General features: G+C 43.4%; 1 protein-coding gene across 5 annotated transcripts in view; it reads right to left on the bottom strand.

Annotated features, from left to right (window-relative positions):
* The window catches only part of IFT80 (intraflagellar transport 80), a 161,443-nt gene that overhangs the window by 7,977 nt on the left and 130,844 nt on the right, over nt 1–22,622 (bottom strand). For 4 of the 5 annotated variants that reach the window (XM_030574965.1, XM_030574964.1, XM_030574968.1 and 1 more), the window contains 8 exons: nt 21,719–21,783; nt 20,611–20,746; nt 19,538–19,685; nt 16,920–17,091; nt 16,487–16,504; nt 10,613–10,702; nt 10,341–10,513; nt 7,524–7,647 (listed from right to left, as the gene is read on the bottom strand). In XM_030574965.1, coding sequence (XP_030430825.1) covers nt 7,524–7,647; nt 10,341–10,513; nt 10,613–10,702; nt 16,487–16,504; nt 16,920–17,091; nt 19,538–19,685; nt 20,611–20,746; nt 21,719–21,783 — 926 coding nt within the window. The remainder of the gene's footprint in view (nt 1–7,523; nt 7,648–10,340; nt 10,514–10,612; nt 10,703–16,486; nt 16,505–16,919; nt 17,092–19,537; nt 19,686–20,610; nt 20,747–21,718; nt 21,784–22,622) is intronic. The other variant, XM_030574967.1, reaches the window with a different exon arrangement.

The raw sequence follows: 22,622 nt of genomic DNA, 5'->3' as shown, positions 1-22,622 counted from the left end.
AAGGTGAGTAACCGTCTTTTCTTCTTCGAGTGATTGCTCATATCCATTCCAGGTAGGTGATTCCCAAGCCTTACGTAGGCGGGGGGTCGGAGTGAAATGTGGCAGAATGAAAACTGCTGAGCCAGAGGCTACAGCATCTCTTGACTGTTGAACCAGGGCATACTGCGAAGCAAAGGTATGGACCGAGGACCAATGGAGCTGCGCGACAGATCTCGTGGGTAGGAACACGAGCCAGCAAGGAGGCAGATGAAGCCTGAGCCCTGGTAGAATGTACGATGATGTGGCTTGGGGAAATATGAGCCAAATCATAACAAGTGCGGATGTACGCCATCACCCAAGATGAGATCCTCTGAGAGGAAAACAAGCAAGCCCTCCCTTTGGTCCACTACCGTGACAGAGTTGGGGCACCTTACGAAATGGTTCTGTCAGCGCAATATAAATGTGAGCACTCCACAGATGTCCAAGGAGTGCAATGGTTGTGCCCATTGCGTTGAGCTGTGGGTAACATGAAAGGCCGAAACCACCTTAGGGAGGAAAGCCGGGTGCGGTCATAACTGCACCTTGTCTTTGGAAACCTAGTGTACGGCGGAACCACCGTAAGAGCTCTGAGCTCGGAGACCCATCTGGCCAATGTAACAGCTACGAGGAAAGTTGTCGTCCAAGACAGGTATAGCAGAGGGCCGGTCATGAACGGCTCGAATGGGGGAGACATAAATCTGTTTAAAACTAGGTTGAGGTCCCAGGTTGGGGCTGGGCGGCGCACCCGAGAGTGCAAGCGCTCCAAGCCCTTGAGGGGCCTCGAACCCATAGAGCGTGAGTACACGGAACGTCCACCTTAGCCTGCTGGAAGGTAGAGATGGCTGCTGAGTGTATCCTCAGCGATGATACCGCCAGGTCCTGCCGCTGAAGGCCAGAGGCAGGCCAAATAGAGGGGATCGAGACCTCAGCAGGAGCAAGATCGAGCGTATTGCAGCTGTAGAAGAAACGCTTCCACTCGGCCCGGTACGTTGACCAGGGGGAAGGCTTCCTGTCACCCCGGCTCAGTTACGCAGCAGCCACACCGTGAGGCGAAGAGGCTGCAGGTCCGGGTGACGAAGCCTGTCGTTGCCCTGAGTGGAGGTCTGGGTGGGGTGGCAGGGTAATTGGGTCGGTTACTGACAGGCCGAGCAACGTGGTATATCAGTGCTGCCTGGACCACTCTGGAGTGATCATGATGATGCGCGCTCTGCCCCTGCGGAGTTAGAGCAGGACCTAATGAACCAGTGGGAACAGTGGGAAGGCATAACGGAGTTGGCCTTTCCACGGCATCAGGAATGCGTCCAAGATCGATCCCGAGGAGAGACCTTGGAAGGAGCAGAACATCTGGCATTTTCTGCTCTCGCAGTGAGCGAACAGGTCTATGTGAGGAAACATCTCCACTTCTGGAAAGCAGAACGTCTCACATGGGGCAGAGTGATCACTCGTAAGACAGGAAAGACCTGCTGAGTCAAAGCGCCAAGACGTTCCGAACGCCTGGGAGAAAGGACGTCACCAGCTCCATCGAGTGGGCCATGCAAAACTCCCGGAAATGGATGGCCTCCTGACAAAAGGGGGAGGACCATGTCCCTCCCTGGTTATTTATGAAGCACATGGCCGTTGTGTTGGCTGTAAACACCGAGATACCACGGCCTCGCAGCTGCCGCTGGAACCCCTGGCACGCCAGGCGGACTACTCTCATTTTTGGGGCATTGATGTGGAATGCCAGCTCCCGAGAAGGCCAAAGGCCTTAAGCTCGGAAGTGACCATGAGCACTCGAGCAGAGAGATGACGCGTCCGTCGTCAGGGGCAGTGAGGGCTGGGGCGGATGGAACCGCATCCCTGCCCACACCAGGGAGGGAGTTAGCCACCACTCTAGGGAGCCTAAGGTGCTCGAGGGAACGGTGACTACCATGACCATTGGCTCCCTGTCCGGGTGGTACGCCGAGGTGAGCCGGACTTGGAGAGGACGGAGGCGGAGCTTGGCGTGTTTGGTTACAAACTTGCGGGCAGCCATGGACCCAGGAGACTGAGACAAGTACGAGCCGAGGTCATTGGGAAAGCCTGCAGACCTCAGATGATTGTTGCCATCGCCTAAAACCGCAGTTGTGATAAGCAGGCTCCGGCTAGGTAGGAGACTAGGATAGCCCCCAGGAAGCCCAACCTCTGCGTGGGAACCAGAGTGGATTGCTCTATAGTAATCATCAGGCCTTGACCTGTGAATAAGACCGTGACGATGCCCACGCGCTGAGTGGTTTGTGTCTCAGAGTCTCCTCGGATAAGCGAATCGTCCAGATACGGAAAAACGCATATCCGACATCAGCGAAGGTAGGCGGCGACTATGGCCGTAAACCAGAAGTACTGACAGTTGGCTAGAAAGCGGAGGTATCTCCTGTGCGGAGGGAAGATGGCGTTGCGAAAGAACGCGTCCTTCATATCAAGGGCGGCATAGTAGCCCCCAGGAGGCAAGGATGGAATAATGGTTCCCAGGGATACCGTGCGGAACTTCAACCTTATCCTAAACCGGTTGAGTCCGTGCAGGACTAGGAAGGTCTGAGACCTCCGTTCGAGTGGGGGACTAGGGCATAACGGGAGTAAACCCCCTTGCCCCTTTCGTCAGTCGGCGTCTGCACCTCTTGTACGAGGAATTGCTCGTGAGAGGGGTCCCTGAAGGGGGACAGGGCTGGAACAAATTAGAGGTGGTACCTATGCTCCACCGTGCGCAGGACCCAGCGATCTGAAATTAACTGGGGCCACGCCAGGAGAAAGCGGGATTGGGATCCCGGCCTGTGACTGGTACACCGCCCTCAGGCGCACCTTGGAAGGTTCGTCTTTGGGCCCAGTGGTAATTGCGAGGGACCTTGACCTTGGCTCTTTAGGGGTCCTGACGTTCGTCTGCGACCACCTTGGCCTCGCCGTTTGCCAAAGTCCTGTCTCTGGCTAGGCACAGAGTATGGTGGCTGGGGACAGAAAGGCCTGCGTTTGGTCGCTGGCATATGCATGCTGAGAGAGCGCATTAGGACCCTATTGTCCATCAGGCTTTGCAGCCTGGGACTGTCTTTGCCGCAAAGAGGCCTTTACCAACAAAGGGTAAATCCTGAATGGCATACTGCAGCTCCGGCTGGAGGTTTGAAACCTGAAGCCATGAGATGCACCTCATGGCGACACCAAAGGCCAGAGTCCTGGCTGCAGAGTCTGCTGCGTCCAACGAGGCCTGGAGGGACGCTCTGGGTACCTTTTTCCCCCGTCCTCCAAGACGGCAGCAAACTCTTGGCGGGAGTTTTGAGGGAGAAACTCCATAAACTAAACTACCTTCACCCAGGTGCTATAATTATAGCAGCTAAGCAAGGCTTGTTGCTTTGCTACCCAGAGCTGCAGGGCCTCTGCAGAGTACACCTGGCGGCCAAGCAGGTTCATTCGCCAAGCCTCTTTCGGTTTCGGGGCTGGCGCCCACTGGCCATCATATCAGAATCTTGGTCCTGAGCATAAGATCTGCGCATGTGGGATGACACGGATGCGTGTCTGGATGGACATGGACGTACTAAAAGAAGGCACAGGCAGAGTCTCTGACTCTATCGGACCTTCCCCAACTCGGCACCGGGGACCGGCACCCGGAGGTGTACCGGTACCTGGAACAAGATCCAGACCCGCAACCAGAACGGTGCCGGGAGGTCGACCAAGATCTCGAGGCTCGGGGAGAGGCTACAGGAGTCAAGGTACCTGTCGCAGTGCCGGGAGTCGGAACGGTGCCGATAGCGGGTCGGCGAACGGGATACCGACCGGTGCGGCGAGTGCGACCAGTACCGATGAGGAAAACAGCACCGGGACTGCAAGTGGTGTCGGGCGTGCCGACAGGACCTGCAGCGTCTGCGGGACCGTGATCATGAACGGTGCCGCTCTGCTGTGCTGACAGAGGACGGTCACATGAAGAGACTGTATTACCCGCACCGGCGATGCCAGGGTCAGGCAGCATCGACTCTGTCATGGCAATGAGATCCCTCGCCATTGGTAATGTCTCCGGCGTGGAGGGAACAGCAGGCTCAACCACAGTGCATACTGGGGAGCTGTCAGGCACCGGATTCGACGGCCCTTGTGGGACCGGGATTGACGGTGCCGACGTCGTCGGTGCCTCAGCAGGTGTCGGTGCCGGGCGATCCGACTTAGACGAGCTCTCTGGCTGCGGTGCCATTGGCACGGAAGCTGCAGGAGCAGTAGCTCAACCACGGCGCGTGCCAGGGAGCCGTCAGACACCGGATTCTATGGCCCTTGTGGGACCGGGATCGACGGTGCTGACATCGTCGGTGCCTCAGCAGGTGTCGGTGCCGGGCGATCCGACTTAGACGAGCTCTCTGGCTGCGGTGCAGTTGGCACGGAAGCAGCAGGAGCAGTAAGCTCGACCACGGCGCGTGCCGGGGAGCTGTCAGGCACCGGATTCAATGGCCCTGGGGGACTGGAATCGATGGTGCCGATGTCATCGGTGCCTCTGCAGGTGTCGGTGCCAGGCAATCCGACTTAGACGAGCTCTCTGGCTGCGATGCAGGTGGCACGGAAGCAGCAGGAGCAGGGGGCTCAACCACGGCGCGTGCCGGGGAGCCGTCAGGCACCAGCAGGAATCGTAGGCTTTCTCGACCTCGGAGGAAGGGAGCGGTGCCGAGTCGACTTCGGTGCTGGCGACGGCCGGTGCCGAAAGGCCTTGGCAGTACCAACGGGGTCCGGTGCCGAAGAGGCGCTTCTGCCAGCCGCTTGGTCATCGCTCGGCGCCAAAGGTGGAGAGGTAAGTGAAAGTCCCGCTCCTTTTTGTTCTCGGCTTAAAAGCCTTGCAATGGGGCACTTAGCTGTCAAGTGTGATTCCCTGAGGCACTTCAAACAGGAGTCGTGTGGATCTCCCTTCGGCATCGGCTTCTGGCAGGCCGAGCCCATTTTAAAACCCGGTGAGCCGTGCATGGGCTCCGGCACCGGGTTCATGGAAGGGGCTACTTCCTGAACCCCGCTAACTATTACTAAACTAACTATGTTAGCAAAGAAAAAAACGTATAACTATACAAATATATATATAAAAGGATTATAACTGCATAACTATATACGAGAACTACGAGTAGCTAGGGAAGTGGAGGTCAGCTAAGCCGCGCTCCACTGTTCCAACAACTGACACGGGTGGTAAGAAGGAACTGAGGAGCGGGTGGGCCGGCAGGGGTATATATCAAGCGCCATGATGGCGCCACTCTAGGGGGCGACCTGCCGGCCCACTGAGTTGCTAGGGTAAAAGTTTTCCAACGAATGTGCACGCGCGGCGCACACACCTACCTGGAATGGATATGAGCAATCACTCGAAGAAGAAGACGGAGCTGTGGTATGGTATGGACGCCCACACAGCAATGATGTCAGTTATGTAGAAGAGGGAAATATGACCAAAACTCTGAGTCCAAAGAAGACTCTGAGCTGTGATGCAGAGACCAAGGCACAGCCATGCTGCTTGGTGTCAGAGACAGTAGATGAGGCAATCTTGTGGCTGATAACAGGGGCTTCCCCGTAGACAGTGGTCACAGCACCGGGTGAGGTTCAGGGGTTGCTTTCTGCCACTTGGTGGCACCAGTGGTGCCGAGTCTTGACCCACCGTAGGCTGAGAAGGTCCCTGGCCACTGGAAGCGCTTTGGGAGTTGATGGCACCATAAACTGGCTGGTGCATTGTCTACTCTGAGGTTGTTCCTTTGTAGGTGTCCCAGGAGCTTGCTGTGGCACTGGAATTGCCGCCACCTGATGTTGTGGTGCTGTGGGAGATGGGTGGTGTGACGCGGATATCACTCTCTCCCTGTCTTCCTTACATTTTAGCACTGGAGACCTGGTGTCCTCTTGGTGATTCTTCTTAAGCACCAGGGAGGGCGATCAGTGCTGACAGTCCTGGGTAGATGGAGGAGTGCTCAGCACCAAAGCTGAGGTGCTTGGTGCTGAGTCTGAGCATGGTTCTGAAGCTGGTCTTAAGACTGCCTCCCATTGGGAGGACCTTCAGTCAGGCCTCTTAGTCCTTACTGGTCCAGGGCCTGAAGTTTCTGCAGATTTGGCAATGGTCTTATCTATAAGCTTCCCCCAGGCACTTGAGATAGCTCTAGTGGGAGTCACTCAGAGACATAGGCTTACTGCAGGCAGCGCAGGGCTTGAAACCTGGTGACTGAGGCATGCCCTGGCACTGGGAAGGCAGACGATCCCACAAGTTAAGTGTGGGAGTGTCCGAGCTATCTAAAACCTAAAACTACTAAAAACTACTCTAAGTATTAACAACTATTTACACAACTGGTATCAAAAAACACTACGAAAGAATTGCCTAAGCAATGAAGGATTCCAATCGTCATGGGTGGTAAGAAGGAACTGAAGGTTTTCAGGGTCCTTTCTACTGGAGCAATGTGCATGTGGCACCCAAGAGTGCAAGAGGCGACCCGACGGACACTGCTAGGGGAAAAATTTCTGGCAACTATGCTTGGGACATGCACACACCTTATGGGAGTGGACTTGTGCAAGCACTTGAAGAACTTGTATGTGCATATTGTACATATTATGTTTGACAAAGTTTATGGCTGATTGGAGAAAAGCTAATAAATCTGTAATGTGGAAATGTACAGCAATCAAAGTGAAAAAAGACCCAAATTGAAGAAATACAGGGCCAGAAACTGAAGGACTGCGACTGAAAGACCAGGGATCAGAGGCTGAGATGACCATCATGAAGTAGAGAAGGGCTTCCCAGTACCCTGCAACTCAGTAACTTGGGCCCCTACGTGTTCCATCTTATCTGTTTATTGTCAGGCATAAATATATGTTGATATACTATTGATGACAATAATTCTGTCTGAAAAATTATAAATAGAGGCAAAAATTGATTCAGCCCAAATTGTGTGGATTTGTGACTTGGCTTCCCACTTTACACTTCCAGCAAGGTTTTGACCATAATAGTTCCTCTTCCTGGCCTTAAAAAAATATCAAATACTACACAATTAATCAATTAAGTTGATATTTTTGTTCTAAACTAAAATTAGAATTATAGGTATTCTGCGAAACGGTATGCCTATGAAATATATTATATGTGTATATATAATATATAGTATAATAGTTCATGATTGGCTCTTAGTAAGGTTAATCAGAAGAAAAATTGACTGTTACTATTAATATTCATACAATGTGTTAATGAAGACATTAAAAGGTACATTTTCAACCCAAGTCCCTGTTTATGTACAAAATGTGTGCCCCAAAATAAAAGCCCCTGCATGTTTTCAGGATACAAAATTTATGCAGACTTATTTTATGCCCCCAAATACATTGCATTCACAAATGTTACTAGTTCCACATCAAGCTTTCAATTTGTGCTTGCAGTCAGATAAACAGTGTGTTACGACCAAGATTTACATCCACAGCTGAATTAAAGCAAAAATGTAGGAGCAATGTTTTTTGCACAAATTGTGACCACAAAATGCAAGCTGACCTTTTGAAAACGTAGGGCTAAGTTTCCACAGAATACTTACACCTTCTGCATACTGCAAAAATCGCTTATTGGTTTCTTTTTTACCAAAGTCCTCCAGGAACTTTTGTCGATAACCCAAAACTGTGTCAACATGTGTCTTGTGCTTCACTGCTAGTTCCAGTGCCCTGGAATAAAAGAAAAATGAGCTTGTCATGCTGAAAAAAAATACTAACACAATTACAATTACTTTGGTTTTACAAAAAGAGATCAGTACAGCGATTGTGCTGGAGGTTGATCTTCCTGATGCAAGGTGCCAAGCAATTTAGCATTGGTGTTAACCAAAGGTGGGTGAGAGTAACCAATTTTTCCTGATACACTATCCACTTTGTGATGTATGTTATGATATATAATTAACATTTTTCTGTTGACAACTTAATCACATTATAGAAATGTAACAACAGCATTTGTTTTAAGTAATTGAAAAAACACACCTTCTTTTACTTTTGACTACATTACTGTCAGTAAGAAAGGGTAAAAAATTAACTTTTAGTGAAATTATTATAGCAGTGAATTAAAAAAAAATCTCTTGGCTCTTATAGAGCATCTACTTGAACACATATAGCACATGCAAATGACCCGTTTTAGAACACCCTAAAAATGGGAAGCTCAGCAGCCATTGCATTATTATGATATGTCTATGTTTATATTTGTTTTCTTTGGAGTGTTATAAAAATAAATTTAAATATCTTAGAATGTTTTATTCATTGTTTTCCAGGTAAGACTTTCTTGGCAACATCAGCAAAACACAGATCGATAAATGTGCTTGCCAGAAAACAAAGTTTCTAAATTAATTTACGTGTAAACCTTAGTATTAATGAAGCCCACTGGGCAACATACTTTAATTGTTTGAGTTTTCCCCATAAAGAACATTTCTGAAAGAAAACATAATTCATATTGAAAGGTGGTTTGCTAGTTTCTCATTTTACCTTCATTTAAGTACTCAGAATGCACAATACTAAACTGAAATTAAAGTTGACATCAAATAAGGCTTTGTGTTAGGAATCAAATTAAGCAGTTCATAGTATCTGAACTTTCATCCCTGTTAAAAATAACAGTGTTAAATGATGATACAGAAAGAGAATTACAGGAATTATGCTAATACTGCATTTACATATTATTTTAATAGACAGATGCACCCAATTATATTAATTACTTTAAGCAGCCAGAACCACTAATGCATTTTTGAAGTCGTATTTAGATTATGAGTCCTTTATGAGTTAAAATGCTACCTAAATCTAAAGCTGTAAGGAAGGCAAATTTCCCCCATTACATTTAGGAAGTACTATTTCCACTTTATTTGAGCGTAGCCAAACTCTATTTATCTCTAACTTTCAAATGATTATTTGGATGCTGAACAGATGTGGCATGAGACTCTGAACTTGGAGCTGAGTACGCAATTTTAAAAAATTTGTTATAGTGGAAAAGTCGGCATACAGAGAGGTCCAGTTTTTTCTCTACAGGGACATGAAGTGCCACATTTTTAAAGGGACCTCTAATTTTGTACCCACAATCAGCCATGGTGAGGGCAGATTGTGGGCTTCTGCCCAATTAATAGTAAAGGTCATATTGTTGTCATGGTCGGGGAAGATGGTTTCCATGCTAGTGGGGGAATTCTTCCTAACCTATTCCCCAAATCCTGTTGTGGGAAGAGAGACATTTTTTTGAGCACCATCCTTTTGCTTACTCTGGAACACTCAGACAACTGGAAAATAATTTTCAGAATTGGGAAAGTTGAGGATGTGGGAGGTGGCAGACAATCAGTAAGGGAGTGTAGCTGTATCCATATTAAAGAGACAATATCTTTTATTCGATCACCTTCTCTTGGTGAGAGAGACAAGTTTTCAAGCCGCACAGCTCTTCTTCAGGTATGGGAAAGGTACACCCAGCGTCACTGCAATATGCAGGGTGGCTCTATCTTGAATGTTCCCTTACAATATGTACCTATTTACGCTAAACAATCTGTTTCACCTTGCACTTTGCTGTGATGCTAGGAGTACTGTTTCCAAACCTGAAGAAGAGCTCTGTGTGGCTTGAAAGCCTGTCTCTCTCACCAACAGAAATTGGTCCAATAAAAGATATCACCTCACCCACCTTGTCTCTCTAATCAGTAAGGAGGCAGGCAAGCAGATTTAAAAGAAGCCACCTGCCATTTCCCTTCTTCCCTGCTAGTTACAAGAACTTTCTGCAATAAGATGGGGACTTGACAACCTTCCCCACCCTTGCAGACTCTCTGCTCTCTCCATCCATCAATTAGAGAGAGAGGTGGAGCCAGACTCTTCTCTCCTTGTGGCAGCAGCAGCTCCTGCAGGATCTCTTAGACACAGAGACCCCAAACAATGCTGGCATAAGATTTACACTGCTGCGCATACGTGTGATGGAAAGATGAATTCTTTATTTAAAAAAAAAATTCAGAACTCATTTTCTCCCAGTGATATGATGACGACAGTCAGTATGGTTGTGTAACTACTTTAAGCAAGAAGATATTTCAAAACAGTTTTAATTTGTTGAGTGCACATAACTCTGTGTGTCTAAAGTCATGAAAAGTGTCTCTGGGTGTGCTGGAGACCATTATCTTAGGGCAATGCCTGGAAACACTGACATATCACCTTAAATATAGCACTGATACATATGTATTCTAACATTTCAGTAATTTTATTTCTTTTGTATATCATCATGATATATGATTTAATTCAATGTTTCTCAGGGTCCAAGCATTAATACATTAATCAATTAAGTGTCTAATTCTCTAAACATTTAAAACTTAATCTTAGTAAGATTATTAATGGTAGCAGCTACAGTATGTTGAGAGAAATATTACCTATCCCAATTATAAAGGTTAATGTTGACTTGAATAGCTTGATAAATAAGGCCTGCTTGAAGAAGCAGCATTTCAGCATCTTGTATATTTCCACTGAACAGCAGTATATGAGCCATTCTTGATTCTTTTGATGGAAGTTCTTTGATAGAATTGATGTACTGAACTTTGTCAATCTGTTAAAACAAAGTGTGATGGTTTAACTAGAGAAATACACTAATAAAATTAGCATTGCAATCATTTAGTTAAAAAGTAGTTTAATTTCATCTACTTACATCACCAATTGATGCGTAGGCTATTTCTGCTGTTGTCATGTCCTTATTAGCAACTGCCATAGCAGCTAAGCATGCCCACATGGTTTGATCCTAAAAATAAGACAAAATAAAAATGCTAAAACATCTTTAATTTTATATTATATGAAAATGCACTTTTTCTCAGCCAGAGTGCAGGGATGCTGTTCAGCTACTGAAAATGATGCACTGACACAACAGTATAATGTATCTCAGTTGTGCAGATCCCTACAGTCTAGTCGTGTGTGCATGTGTGTGTGTCTTAATATCATAATCACTGTATGGTTACTTCTCAATAATTACGCAGTATGAAAATTCCTGCACTGTGATCTGCTAACAATGACTTTGAGCCAGAGTTCAGAGATATGCCTAATCATTGTACTATTATTTCTCAGTAACAGTGAATATATAAATTTATCAATCCTGGCTACTCTGATCCAGTACGTAAATGAAGGAGAAAGAAGAAAACACCTGATAGCAAAACAAATAGATGAACAAATCAATGAAAAGAAAATAGTTTTAAAAAGTTCTCCTTTCTATTTATTCCTACTGTATTTTAGTGGATTTCCAGAAAAGGCTGCTAATTTTTTAAAAACTATTTGTAATTATGAGAATTTTATAACACTTCTGTTTTCCTTTATTTCAATTTCATGACTGTAATTTTATTAAAGAGTCAACAGAAATATAATCAGGAAAAAAGTTGAAGAAAATCCTAACATTCTGACTCATTTTGATCTTTCCCCTTCTCTCTCCTTTCATTGCATGCTTAGAGCCTGATCACACTAGTAATATAAAAAGATATATTTTTAAAACATATTAGTTAACATGTCTTAATTAACACATTTTAACACACTAGTTTAGACATGGCAAATATAATTTTAAATACATTAGCTAGTCCAGGTAAAGCCTAGGAGGAAATTGAGTTTTTAACATGTTAATCAAAACATGTTCTCGAATACCTTTTAAAATACACCTTTTATGCACTAATGTGGACAGGCCCTGAGAAGCAGTCTGAGAGTGCAACCTGATTAAAACGCAGTATGCACACACATTTGATATTGTCCAAACTTAATGCTCAGCCCTTTTGTACAAATACTTCTGCATGTAACTTTACAAACCTGAATAGTCCTACTGAGTTCAGTAAAGTGTGTAAAGTTATTCTAAGAGTTTGCATGATCAGGTCCTAACATCCTTCCTACATTTGTCCTTTATTAACGTAACAAACAAAGATAAACCTTGGCCTAAGAAAACGGAATTTCCTTCGAATAGTAGGTCCTGGATAGTTTGTTGGTAGTCATGAGGTACTGCTGTGTCCATGGCTTGGGCAGCTGCAGCCGCTGCATCCAAGACCACCTGGACGGATGCTTTGGCTCCTCTCTAAGGGCCATGAATTCAGTTCTGGACTTTGACGATAGGAGTAGGGCTGGCTTTAGGCCTATTCCACCAATTCCCCCGAATCGGGCCCCGCGCCGAGTGAGAATCCCTTCCCTGGCTAGAGGCGCCTTTTTAATTTTTACTCACCTAGTGGCGCTCCAGATCTTCAGCGGCACTTCGGCAGCGGGTCCTTCACGCGCTCCGGGTCTTCGGCGGCGGATCCTTTGCCTGCTCTGGGTCTTCGGTGGCACTTCGGCAGCATTGAAGGACCTGCCACCAAAGACCTGGAGCGAGTGAGGGACCCGCCACTGAAGTGCCGCTGAAGAGTCGGAGCACAGCCCGGTGATTACAAGCCCTATGTGTTTTTTTACATGTGTTGTTGGGTTTTTTGGTTTTTTTTAAGTCATCTCTGCCGGGGTCCCATCGAAACTGTTCAAATTGGGCCCCGCACTTCCTAAAGCTGGCTCTGGATAGGAGTTCCTTAAATTTCATCATGGCTGACCAGAAATTAAAATCATAGTGACCTAGGAGTACCTGATGGTTTGATATTCTCAGCTTGAGACCCCCCTAGAGTACACCTTCCCGCCAAAGGAATCCAGTTTCATGGCCTCTTTTGCCTTTGGTGATGGCTCTTTTTGCCTGTTTCTCTTGTTTGTAAGCAGCCACAATGACTAGGGATCTGGTGGGGGATGAGTGTAGAGATACTCATACCCCTTGGGAGGTACAAAGTATTTACTTTCCACCTGCTTTGCTGTGGGTTGGAAGGATGCAGGGATTTGCCATAGAGCTCTTATAGGCTGCAAGAGGGCCTCATTAAAGGGCAGGGCCACTCTTGACAGCCCCGAGGGTGGTAGAATGTCCACTAAGGCAGGAACTGATTCTGTGATCTCCTCAACCTGTATGCCCAGGTTTTGGGCCATACAACACAAAAGCTATTGGTAAGCCTTATAGTCATCTTGCATGGGTGCAATGGCCATTCCTGCCACTGCCTCATCTGGGGAGGAAGATGATGAGGCTTTCACTGGCACTGTGCCTTGTATGTCTTCTTTTGCCGGTGGGTCTCCTGTGGGGATATCCTGCACATCAGCAATCTCAGCTCCGGAGATCAAACCCCTTTCCAAGGAGGAAGGTGGAGGCGCTCTCACCTCTGATGGCACTGAGTAGGATCATCCTGTGTGGGAACCTTGGAATGGTTGGACAGCTCACAGGTTCCACATGAGCCACTAGAGTGGTATTTGCCATTGAGCCAGTGGCTATGCTGATAGAACGAGCCCTTGTGCTATAGCTGCAAAGTGCCTATGATCTGCTCAGTGCCTTGTCTGAGCCAGAGGACCCAATCCTGGGTACCATAGCAGCACAGTGCTCATCAGTGCCACAGCAATGAGTGATGCTGCTGTGGCGAGTGGTCCAGTGGCATCAAGTTATGCCATGAGGATGCCACATCCTCATTGCTGACTTGCTTGGAACTGGCACCTGCCTCCATGCCAAGAGGTCATGTGATGCCAGAGCTGTCCCTAAGAGTCCATGACTTGGGGAAGATGGCGGCACTGAAAGGGCATGGAGGCTCCTTACTGCTTCATATGGCTCTGGTGTCATGTATCTCCTCTGTGGCTTTTCCTAGGCAGGTAATCCATAGGCAATGGGCTCAACAGACCTCATCCCAGGGCCAGAGTCACTGGTGCTGCTTGTTCTATGGATGTCTGAGAGTGGCCAGGCATGAGTCTCTCTCTCTCTCTGTGGCCTTTGTCTTTGCAGAGAGGGCCTCCGGTCTGACTTCTTTGGTTTCTTTTTCAGCACCAGTGATAGGGAACGGTGCCGAGTGGCTGGTGCTGACTTCTTGCTAGCTGGAAGGTGTGTCAGTACCAAGTGGTAGTGTCTTTCATTGGTGTTGCGGATCTTGAATCATGCTGTGCCTCTCTTAAGGAGACTGGGGCACTCCTGACCGACGAGGTACTCCGTGCCGATTCGGGCTACCACTCTGGTGACGGGTGAAGTGTTGCCGCTATGAGAAGGCATTTGAGTCTGTTATCTCTCTCCTTTTTTGTCCTGGGCTTAAAGTTCCTACAAATCTGGCCCTGTTCCTGAATATGGCCCTCGCCCAAACACTTTAGACAGCTGTCGTGCGGGTCACTTACCAGTATGAGTTTGTGGCATGTCACACACTGTTTGAAGCCTTGTGACCAAGGCATGCCACAGATTCCAAGGTGGGCTAGCCCTTCAGGGCAGGAGCTTACTAACTACTCTAAAGCTATGTACCTACCTGGTAACTTATTCTAATTCTAGTGATTTACAATCTATTTATAGGATAAAGAACCACTAAGGAGTATCACTTGCAAAGCAAGAGACAAACAGAGTTCCAGCAACCATCACAGGTGATAAGAAATAGGGATGTAAATATCTGTTTAAAAAGTTAACCATTTAAACAATTAAAATTATGTTATTTAATAAGCCAATTAAAGGGAGAGGGACTGGGGCTGCTGCTCCTGGGGCTGCTCTAGCCAGCCCTAGGGCTGCTCCAGGTGGCCCCGGGGCTGGGGTTTAACAGTTAGGGTCGGTTAACCAGTAAGACTAATGCTTACTAGATAACCATTTATCTGTTTAGTATTTTACATCTCTAGTACAAAGAAACTGAGCGGGTGGCAGGTCACCAGGTGTGTATCTGCTGTGCCATGAGGGTGCCATTCCAGGAGGCACCAGAGTCAACCCCCTGAATATCACTAGGGGAAAAGCTTTTGGTGATGGTGCATGCAGCACATGCACACCTACATTGGAATGGACATGAGCGAGATAGGCCGAGCAAGGCTTGAAACCTGGAGACCTTGGCATGGGCCGTGGTACTGGGGAGGAGGAAAGGGGATAAATCTCGTTTCCTCCAAGTACTCTCTACACTATGTACAAAACTTACTATTAACTATACTATAACTGTTAAAACTATTAACAACTACACTAAACAACTATCTACAGTATAATGAGTAAAGAGCTAGGGAGGTGGAGATCAGCTATGCTGCACTCCAAAGTTCCAACCACCATCATGGGCAGTAAGAAGGAACTGAGAGGGCACTGGGTCAGCAGGGGCATATATTTGGCGCCATAAGGGCACCACTCCAGGGGGGGCCTCAGCTGACCCACCGAGTGTTGCTAGGGTCAAAATCTTCCAACCATCGTCCATGTGGCGCGCGCACACCTAATTTGAATCTATATGAGCAAGCACTCGAAGAACTGTAAGGTATTTTTGATCACACTGTTTGTCAAAAGACCCCAGATCCTCCCTCAATTCGAGTTTTGAAACACAGTATAAACAAACCCCCCCATTTTACAGCCATTCTTAGTAGAAAAACCGTGCTCATCTCTAGTATGTAGTGTTGTTGTAGCTGTGTTGGTCCCAGGATGTTGGAGACACAAGGTAGGTGAGCGCAGCAAAGAATCCTGTGGCACCTTATAGACTAACAGACGTTTTGGAGCATGAGCTTTCGTGGGTGAATACCCACTTCCTCAGATGCATCTGAGGACATGCATCTGAGGAAGTGGGTATTCACCCACGAAAGCTCATGCTCCAAAACGTCTGTTAGTCTATAAGGTGCCACAGGATTCTTTGCTGCTTTTACAGATCCAGACTAACACGGCTACCCTCTGAAGGTAGGTGAGGTAATATCTTTTATTGGACCAACTTCTGTTGGTGAAAGAGAAGAATTTTTGAGCTTACACAGAGCTCTTCTTCAAGCTGCGTAAGCTCCAAAGCTTGTCTCTTTCATCAATAAAGAATATTACCTTATCCATTTTTGTCTTGCTTATCTGTAGGTAGGTAAGGGCAGCTGAGGAATGATTGATGAAAGGGAGTAGGAAGGTGAAAGGGGATGGTAGCCAGAGAAGGTAGGAAGGAAAGATCTTTGCAACTTTAACCAATTTCCTTTTAAGTACCCTAAAGTCACTGAATGCAATCCAGCCCTGAAGATAATAAGCAACCATGAAAAGTTATAAATGCCAAAAACCTCCCTGACTTGGAAGCTATAACTATACTTCTATGGAAAGGATATTATACAGACCGTATTGCCACTCAATATAGATGGTATATGTGTGTGTGTGTGCTTTCCCAGTATTTTTAAAAAAATCACAAAAAGATGCAAATAAGAGTCACAGTCTCTTAAGAAGTGATGCACTGAAATTACACAGTGTAATTTCTGTCAGTGCAACATTTGAAATTATAAATGCCAATTCCCAACTGCCAATTACTGGAATAAAAACATTTGTATCCACCTTCAGATAAGGAAAACAACTCAATATAAACATCACAATATATCCCAAATTAGCTCAATATGTATATTGACCACTCAATTCAAACAATATAGAAAACAGAGAAAACATTTCTAAGATACAATTTTGTTTATAAATCATGATAACCATATATAAGAAGATAAAATTCCTTTATAAGTGTTAATGGGGGGAGGAAAAACGCCTTTTAAAAAAAAAGTATACTACTACACTCACCTCATACGCTGTTGTTGTCTAAATTATCAGAAAGAAAGTGAGGAAAAAGAAAATGAAAGAGAAGAAATGTTTTTTAAAAAGATTGTAGATAAGTATATGTGGAACAGAACATTTTTACAAAATTGGCTATGTAAGAATCTAGTCCAGACAACATTTATGCTCATTACTAGCTCCATTACTAGCTCCACTTTTGTGAATAGTCCCACTGAAATCATTTCGACTATTTGCATCAGTAAAATTAATCATATGTGTAAGTATTTCTGGATCAGCCCTAAAATAATAAGAAAAAACTATAAGGTCAAAAAACAGCTTGAAGAAAGAAAATAGTTTAGAACATTTACATATATAATTACTATTACTACATATTGTTTGAAAATATAAACAAAGGCAACAAAAGTAATTTATGAGAATACTGTAGAACATTAAAAATTACCTTAACAAAGCGACACAATCTGACTGCATCTTCCCATTTTGAACTGCTAACATACTCATGAAGAATAGCTGGATAAGGTGATATATTGAGATGAATAAGTGAGCCATCAGCTCGTCTGATCGTTGCTTGATTTCCGACAAATCGCACGATCTGGGGATTTTTGCTAAATTCGCTGTTGAAAGAAAGTCAAGTAAAGCAAGTTAATTTTTTTTTCTCATTGAAAATAATGGTAGGAGTTTAAAGCTATTAGTGATTTTCAAATTAGATAAGAGTTATTGATACATTTTTCTTAACTTTGTTTTCAAACAGAACAGAAACATCTAAATAGTTATTGTAAATTCAACTAAATAGATATGTACAATGGAGTTTAAATCTAAAACAACTTTTGGTCAGATTTTTAAAAGTTGGAATGTAGTATTTGGATGCAAAATTGCACGTGTACACTGTTGTGTGCAACCACTGCAAGTGGGAATACAATTTGGGTATTTGCAAAAAATGCCTGATTTGCACATTTAACTGTTGAAATTGCATATACAAATGTGGATAAAAAGCTCTGGGCTGTACTGACTCTTAACGTTTAATTATGAAATAAAAAGTACTTTGGGGAGAGTGAGAATGATTGAATATCAAGGATTATTGTAAGAAGAGGAAAACAGTGAACTGTGCTTCTTAGTGGATTGTTTTTTATTATTTTTTAGAGCTAGTCCCAGAGACTGCAGAAAATGACTTGAAAACCCAGTTATACTTAGATACTATGAATGTTTCAGAGAAAAATAAATGAACAGTTTGATATTTTTCACTGACAATACAGAAATGTAACATATCAATTAACTACTATATTTTTTAAAACATAAAGGCAAAATGTTTTTAAAGACAAGTCTGATTAAGATTTGAGCTTTTGTACTTATGTGATTACACCCTAGAAAAAACGTAATTTGTCTTTTAAATTAGTTCTGGGCAAAATATATTGTAACGAATCTACTAGCTTAGTAATGTGTTACCCAGTTCAAAATCCAGCCTGTAAAGAGTTCCATAATCCCTCCAGCACAGGAAAGAAATACTGTACAACCAGAGCTCAGAGAGGACTAGAATCAAGAAATCTGGAGGTTGAGTGAAAGCAAGAGCAAAATGCCAGAGACAACAGCCTGGTAGCTGACCAAGGAGAGAAGGCTGCGAAGCAAACAGCCTGGGATCTGTACAGGAAGGCTAAGACCTGGGCAGAGACATATTCTCTTGAAAGGGGCCAGCAATACCTCCAAGGAGGTCACAAAGCCACAGTCTAAAATCAGGACAACAATGTGCAGGGATCCCAGCAAGACTCTTATCTCATTACACTTATGTTAGGCTGAATTAGAACCTGTTGGTTTATTCTTCATGTAATTGTCAAATAAAGGAACCACAGTTATCTAATGCATGTGGAGTGTTTGACAGGAACCCACTTAGGGTTAGAGTTTCTATAGGCTAGTGACTGGAGCACCTACTGTGCTTGCTCTTGAGCTCATCGTACCAAGCATCTAAAGGGGACTGGTGTATCACACTATTTGCAGTGATATCCTGCAGTGAGGGTAGTTACAATATTTTCAGTTATTCTCTAGAATGAACTTCAATCAAAATATTGGAAGTAATTTAAAAAAAACAAATCTTTTAACCTAATTGAATTATTTATTAAAAAGGAAGGAACATTATATAATGGGAAGAGCACAGCACCTGGAGTGAAAAGACTTGGGTTTATTTCTGACTTTGCCATTGATACATTATGACTTTGGGCAAATCACTTAATGCCACTGTGTCTCAATTCTCCCATTTGTAAAATGAAGATATATGGTATTTTTCTCTTTAGATGGGAGAATTAATAGGGAGTTGTAAGGTTAAACATATCATTGTTTACAAAACATTTTGAGAAGTTTGAACAGAAGTTTCTGAAGAAGTGCAAAGGATTACTTATTAGAACCCACCAAAACAAAGCAATTTTTGATGAATAAGGCACAAAGCTGGAAAATTTTAAATAACTCTTACAGGAGGTCAGGGAAAATCTGAGGCAGACTAGATGCTCCAGAACCCTTCATATGCCCTGTTTTGTTAAGTGATATATGACATTTAGGGCCTTGTTTATCATGCTGATGCTCAAGTTTAGCACTGTTAAGGAGAACCATGAATGTTAAAAGAACTATACGTAAAGATAGGCCTTTCGAAAAGAGTATTTGGTTACTGATTTGTGATCTAAGGGCCTGATTCTGCAAACACTGATTACTGTGAATAGTTCAAAAGAAGGCAATGGGATTCCCACAGTAATTAGCACTATGACCCATGCGCATAGGCACTTTAAAGCACATGCTTAAGTCCACGCCTTTTCAGGTGCTTATGTGTTCTGCCTCAAACAGTTATAATTTATTCATTTTTAAAAAGCTTTATAGTACACCTTGAATGGCTAATACCTATGGCTAAACCTTTCCTAATTCAGAAATAGTGATGTGGCAGGAATTCTGAAAGTAGCAACTGCCATCTATTTCAAGTGGCTAAATTAACACCCTCCTTTGTAAAGAATTGAAAGAGTGAAAAATTCCACATAGTATTTACAAAAATCCAGCAATATTATTCTGAGTAAAAATATACATTACCTTGCATCTTTTTCATAAAGTGTTTTTGGCAGGAGATCTTTATCTACATAAACCGTATTGGGATAGTACCAGACTGTAAAACGTGTATCTTGGAGTCCACAAAGTATGTTGGATGTGTCATTCCAAGCCAAAGTGTGTGTCATTGTTCCTTAATTTAAAGATAAACAAATATTATGTATTTTCACATGCCCAATAAACACAAAAAATGTAAACATTCTTGGAATTTTGCTATCCTTACAGGTCATCATCAACTACTTTAAAAAAGCAGGTTTTATTTTTATTCCTGCATGAGTTACAATTTATTCTTAAAATTTTTAATTATAGTAAGTAATTTTCCCTATTCTTTTTCTGACATTTATATTCCCATTTCTAACACATATGGAGCCAAAATAGCTCAGTTTTGTTTATTGTCTTAACTGTCAACTGTTGTTAACTGAAACATCACAAGTCTGGGACCAGTGTGTATTCTTTAACTGTTTCTGCACAAACTACAGAGACAGTTCATACACTGTATTTTGGAAGGCAAGGTTCAAAATGAATACGTGTGACCAGAATACAGCTTGGGCAATTATTGGATGACAACATCCCTTTCTCCAGAACTTCACTTTTTATTTAACAATATTATGTTTCCAGTGCTGGAGGTTGTGAAGAAAACCTTCTAAATCAAGTGCTATTAGAATCTGCAGTCAGACAGCACATATACATAACAGCTCTAAGGGACACGTGGGCTTCTCTTATAATTCTCTTTGCACTCTTCACTCTGAAATGTAGTGATGACAGTTTAAATGTCAGAAACGTATCTATTTAACTTCTGAGCATAATAAAAAAATACCCAGGTAATGTGTTTATTCAGTGTGGCTGGGTACCACAGAAGTCAGATATGGAAATGACATTAGTTCATTTTATTCATCCCAAGTAGCCACAGCAGGATTGTACCCTACAACATATTCCCCGGTGTTCTTTCAAGTGAAGTTTTAAATTAATTAAATAATAGCGCTTCCAGCTCTCCTGTTGTAGATAAAATATGTATGCTGCCAGAATGCAGATTACTGTAATTTTGGCTTGGTTCTTACCAATTTTGATAATTTTCTGTTCTTTCCCAAATCTCTTCACAGAAGTAATATAAAGATCTCTGTTTTTATCAATAAAAACAATTTTTCTTTCATTTGTAAGTCCCTTCTGATCAAGGGCAATTTCGGTGATCTCTGTCTAAAATACAAACAGAAAACACTTGATTGTTTATGCCAGGTAGATCCATATAGGAGGAATCATGCTACATTAAAAGAAAGTGATGATCCACTAAAAAAAATGTGACATACATTATTACTGTTCAACAACTGGATTTTTTAAAATTCCTGTTATGTTTGTCTTAGCTCCACAACTATTTTATTTAAGTGTATAGCATTACAGAAGTTAATTTCCTACAAGGTTAATATAATAATCCATTAAGAGCATAGTCTGCTCCGTTGCAAGGAGCACCGAGGCTTGATGAGTCTCTTGAAAGTCTGAAGGAAAAATAAATATAAAGCAGCATAAAGGAAGAGAAGGAGCACCTGTGCCTCTTGCCCAAAAATGCTACCACTACAGAGCTGCATGATGTCTACTTCACTGCCTGCAAGGCCCTTCTTATACTGCCGGGAAGAAAGTGGACGAAAGAAGGTTATGTCTCCAAGATAATGTCTTCTGTTCAACCACTCTTCAAGAGAAGACAAAGAGAAAGATTGTGCATGGAGATCAACAGCACCATTTCTTCTTTCCTCTCTCCTGACAGCAGAACAAAGAAACAGTGCAAAGGATTTCAGTGTTGAGATAGGCAGATGCTAATCAAGTGGCTCTGGGGTGAGAATAGAGGGAATTCAAGTGGTCAGCTTCACTGCAACATATGACAGACTTTAGTTCTCCCTTAGCAGCATTCCTCTGAAACTCTCCTGAAGCTCACTTTGATCTCTTGGGGGTATGGGAAATAGAACAATTATACAAAGCCAAGGTTTCCAGTCTGTACTCTACAATTGTGTATATCAACACAGTATATACGTTAGTCTAATTTGTGCTGTACTATAAAAGAATTAGATTTGTCAAAATATTTTCTATTAAGTATCATATTAACCCCTTAATAGTTATTTCTTTCTTCCTAGATATAAAGATGCAGTTTGAAAGGTGAAATTACAGTATGTACATTACCTTGTGGGTAAGAGGCTTCCCATCACCTAATGGCTTCCCAGATAATGCTTCAAACAGGTAGATAACTTGAAAAATAAAAGGTGTAGCGTTAAATAATGAAATATATCATATTTGTTAGATCTCAACATTTCTGTGGATCAGATATCTCCTTGCCAGACTTTCCAAACTCTTAATTGATTTTCCAAGCTTTCTATTGTATTATTAATATAATATACAGGCTTATTACAGGGTAACTTACTGATTTGAACATTTAATTTTCATATTCATAAGTGAACTAAAATCTTAAAAGTCGGTACACATTCATTATATGCTGCTGACTGCAGGAAAAATCTCAGTTTGAACACTGAAAATTTGACCCATTAAAATTCTTAAACATCAAACTTTCTTATCAGAGTGCTTATTTTAGCACAATGTTGAAAAATGGTACACTCATTCAGGGGAAAATTCCATTTTGACATTTCTGTGATAGTTCACCAGTCATTAATCTAACAATTATATTAACTAATTAACATTAATCTAACAATTATATTAATTTCTACATAATGCATGTGAACGGAGAAATTAGTTTTGGATCATGTTCCTCCAGCTGATGACAAAATTTTAACATGGGATCCCTCAAAAATCCTCTGCCTTAGAGATACATGCAACTTTGTGAAACATTCTCCTGTCTTCCCCCTCCCCTAAAAAAAAAAAAAAAATCCGTCACTACCACACATTCCTTCTATTCCTGCCAAAAATCCATTCATTTATGTTTGCCATGGTCTCTTTGAAAGAAAAAGGACTAGGGACTTTTTTTTTTAAAGGAAGATGAAGAAAGCTGTGATTCTCTTTTGTAGTGCCCAAGGGCCAGGGCCGGCTACAGGCACCAATGAAGGAAGCAGGTGCTTGGGGTTGCCAATGGAAA

This window comes from Gopherus evgoodei, chromosome 9 (genome assembly GCF_007399415.2).
Source record: "Gopherus evgoodei ecotype Sinaloan lineage chromosome 9, rGopEvg1_v1.p, whole genome shotgun sequence".
NCBI classification, from domain to species: Eukaryota; Metazoa; Chordata; order Testudines; family Testudinidae; genus Gopherus; species Gopherus evgoodei.
The sequence above is the reverse complement of the archived record's forward strand: the minus strand, read 5'-3'. Positions and strand labels throughout refer to the sequence as shown.